Source organism: Nannobrachium achirus, assembly GCF_963921795.1.
Source record: "Nannobrachium achirus genome assembly, chromosome: 8".
In the NCBI taxonomy this organism is placed as follows: Eukaryota; Metazoa; Chordata; class Actinopteri; order Myctophiformes; family Myctophidae; genus Nannobrachium; species Nannobrachium achirus.
Genome location: NC_137817.1, coordinates 51,245,065 through 51,249,160, shown reverse-complemented (window position 1 = coordinate 51,249,160; position 4,096 = coordinate 51,245,065). Strand labels below are relative to the sequence as shown.

At 43.3% G+C, this 4,096-nt stretch overlaps 1 protein-coding gene across 1 annotated transcript; it reads right to left on the bottom strand.

Annotated features, from left to right (window-relative positions):
* Positions 1 to 1,423: 1,423 nt before the first annotated feature.
* On the bottom strand, positions 1,424 to 2,779 carry LOC308290191 (tubulin alpha chain-like; the record flags this gene model as incomplete). Its single annotated transcript, XM_080731966.1, has 1 exon — positions 1,424 to 2,779. One exon carries the CDS (start codon positions 2,777 to 2,779, stop codon positions 1,424 to 1,426), a length of 1,356 nt encoding a protein of 451 aa, XP_080588092.1.
* Between the last annotated feature and the right edge of the window lie 1,317 nt (positions 2,780 to 4,096).

Here is a 4,096-nt window from a genome sequence, read left to right as displayed (position 1 = left end):
CCTCTCTCTCTCTCTCTCTCTCTCTCTCTCTCTCTCTCTCTCTCTCTCTCTCTCTCTCTCTCTCTCTCTCTCTCTCTCTGAAACTAAAATAATAAAAAAACTAAAGTTAAATAAAAATAAATAAAAACTAAAACAAACAAATGCAAAAAATAAAAGAATAACTAAAACGAAATAATGTTTCACCATACCAGATGTCTTACATTCATCCTACCCTTTTCGGCTTCTACAAATCAAGTCTTTCCTCAGAAAACTTAAAACTAAATAAAAACTAACCTAAAAAGTAGCCAATTCCTTATTCCTAATTTTTTTCCCCTTAACTACTTACGCACCCTAAAACTACATATTCTGATGAAAACCTGGAGACCTCATGTTCAGTAACTGGGTATTATGATCAAAATAAGAACATTATAATGGTGCAAAACAGAAATCCAAAAAATTTTCACAGACAAGGACAAGTCAAAAGGACCTAAACGGCCTCTATACCATTCTCTGCCATACCTGAGATGTAGCTCTGAGCTAAAGAGCTTGAGGCTGTAGGAGCTAAAAAATAAATAAAAAATACCAAAAGAATAACAAAAAAAACTGCATTCCGTTTGTAAATACCCATTATTTTTATTTGTGCACATGCTGTACGTGCACTTATGTATACAGTATATATATACATACGTATGTGTGTGTATTATGTTTATACCTTGTATTGCAATTCTATGTCCAGCTAAATTATTCTCCAAGCACAACTTTCCATTGAAGAGTTTTACCCTTACACTTCAATCCTTACGAGTACTATTGCCAACTTTTTTTAAATTATATATTTATTACATCTAATATTATCGTTATTATTCTCTTCATTAATTAAATTAATAATTTATCTTATATAAATCTTAATTTCACTTATCAGCATTGCACTGCTTGTGACCGACTGCTAAAATAAAAATGTATGGAAGTAGTTCATCTACCTCCATACTGCAACCCCTATCAGCTTTCCCTGCATGCATAACGGGGTGTCTCAACTTTCAGAACTGCTCTATCCATCTGCCCAACTGCCTGTATTTCTGTTTCCCTGTCTATTAGACAGTCTGTTTTTTGTTCTTCTGTTAGTTATCTATTGATTCTCAGTTTTACTGTTAGACTCTCTTCTTTTGGCTCTGCTTTTAGCTTGTCCAGACCAGCATTCTTTCTTTCTGTCTGCATTCCTTGTATTTCCTTCTGCCTGTTCCCAAGTGTTTCCCAGTATCTGTTCCGTAATCCTTGTCATGGTATACCCGTGGTCTGTCCTTGTTACGTCTCTTCCATTTCAGTTCTGCCCAGACTGTTGGGTAACCCTGTCTGTCCCTTGGTTCAGGACTTGGTTCATTTGTATGTGTGGTCCGTCACCTCTCATAACAATGAAAGGAAGTCATTTTCACATTTTCCTTCTAGTTACTTAATCTTCCCCTTCCTCTCCCTCTCCCCCAGCGTCAACGGAGTCCAGTCCAACCTCTTCAAAGTCCTTCTCCAGAGCTGCCATGTCCTCTCTGGCCTCAGAGAACTCTCCCTCCTCCATACCCTCGCCTACATACCAGTGAACGAAGGCACGCTTGGCGTACATCAAATCAAACTTGTGGTTAAGCCGAGCCCAGGCCTCAGCAATAGCAGTGGTGTTGCTCAACATGCATACAGACCTCTGGACTTTGGCCAGGTCTCCACCAGGCACTAAAGTCGGGGGCTGGTAGTTGATGCCAACCTTGAAACCAGTCGGGCACCAGTCGACAAACTGGATTTTACGGTTGCCCTTGAGGGAGGCGATGGCAGCGTTGACGTCTTTGGGCACCACATCTCCGCGGTACAGAAGGCAGCAGGCCATGTACTTGCCATGCCGAGGGTCGCATTTCACCATCTGATTGCACGGCTCAAAGCAGGCATTGGTGATTTCAGCCACTGAGAGCTGCTCGTGATAAGCCTTCTCAGCAGAGATGAAAGGGGCATAGGAGACCATGGGGAAATGGATCCGGGGATATGGTACCAAGTTGGTCTGGAACTCTGTCAGATCTACATTGAGTGACCCATCAAAGCGGAGGGAGGCCGTGATGGAGGACACAACCTGACTCATGAGCCTGTTGAGGTTGGTGTATGTCGGATTATCAATGTCAAGGTTCCTGCGGCAGATACCATAGATCGCCTCGTTGTCCACAATGAAGGAGCAGTCAGAGTGCTCTAGGGTGGTGTGGGTGGTCAGAATGCAGTTGTACGGTTCCACCACTGCTGTGGACAGCTGAGGAGCCGGGTAAATGGCAAACTCCAGCTTGGACTTCTTGCTGTAGTCAATAGACAGGCGCTCCATCAGCAGGGAGGTGAAACCGGAGCCGGTTCCGCCGCCAAAGCTGCGAAAGATCAGGAAACCCTGAAGTCCTGTGCACTGATCCGCCAGCTTGCGGATCCTGTCACACACGATTTCAATGATCTCCTTGCCAATGGTGTAGTGTCCGCGGGCATAGTTGTTGGCGGCGTCCTCTTTGCCGCTGATCAGCTGCTCGGGATGGAACAGATGCTTGTAGGTCCCAATTCGCACCTCGTCAATGACAGTGGGCTCCAGATCCACGAAAACACCTCTGGGCACATACTTCCCAGCCCCAGTTTCAGCGAAAAAAGTGTTGAAAGAGTCATCTGATCCTCCAATCGTCTTGTCAGCAGGCATTAGTCCATTCGGTTCGATTCCATGTTCCAGGCAATAGAGCTCCCAGCATGCATTGCCGGTCTGGACGCCGGCCTGCCCGAGGTGTATAGAGATGCATTCACGCATTTTAAAATAATTTGTTTCTGCTTTGTGCTTTGCTCAACTTGCTGCCTTATGCTTAATGTCTCAAAATTCCAGTTGTACTCGTAAGTATCATGTAATGTCACGCGCCCCCTACATCAACCTATACAGGCCGATACACAAGACACAAACCATTGCCTAAGAACACCGATTTGCACAGGCATGTCATGAAATTGACAATGTATGCCCCCAGGTTGCTGAGCAAAAAGCAATAGTTTCACAAAAATGTCCCTATTAATATTCAGTCACATAAGGTGGCGTTTAAACTTGGTCGCTATTGTCTTTACAAAATGATCTGCATACAGAATTGAAATATTTTACCCAGTAACAATAAAGTATTACAGGACCAAAAACAGTATTAGGCTAGTTTTATTTAGTTTTTATTCCGTTTTCGTCAGTGGAAAAAAAAAGTAGTCTACAAACATTTTTCGTCATAGTTTTAGTCAATGAAACAGACACCGCATGGGTTCAGCTCAGGTTTGTTGCTGTGTTTTTCATCCTCTTTTTTTATATCCATGAAACAGATCTCCGGTGTCATCATGCATGGAAAAAATAAAATGTATGTAATCATTTACGCCACGCTGAGGATGTTGCACTTTGTGCATTTGTTTTTCATGTTTTTAGTTCCCACTGTTAGCAGTATGAATAATGAATTCATGCCATGCTGTGCAAATCATGCACTCAGTGGTGAGTGCATGTATGCCATGACATGTGTTTATTAGGAACATTTCACATACCTGTTTTACATCCTCATTGGACTCCTACAATCTGTTAACAATAACACAGCATTTCAAAATGGATTTCTGACTGCAGTTGCTCTTTCAATGAATGTCAGTTATACCATGGGTAGCTTCAGCTAAACTGTATTGACATAGTATAGCACCTTTATATTCAAAGGACTTGTCCATTAGTTACCGTATTTTCCGGACTATAAGGCGCACCGGACTATAAGGCGCACTGTCAATGAATGGTCTATTTTCGAACTGTTTTCATATATAAGGCGCACCGGACTATAAGGCGCACATAATAGACGCTACCGTTGCCTTATGCATCCAACAGATGGAGCTGTGCTAAAGGGAATGTCAATGTCAATGAATGATCCATATTAGAGTTCTCAAATTCAGCCCGAGCCCGACCCTACCCGACCCGACCCGACGTTATCGGGCTGAGCCAGGCCCAAAAATTATAATAATTAGTCGGGCCGGGCCGGGCTCCGGGCTCCGTCACTCAAGCAACAGAGAACAGGCGCATATTGCTGTCTGCCTGTCTTCAGCGCAGCACTGAAACCTGCCTAAGTTCCTA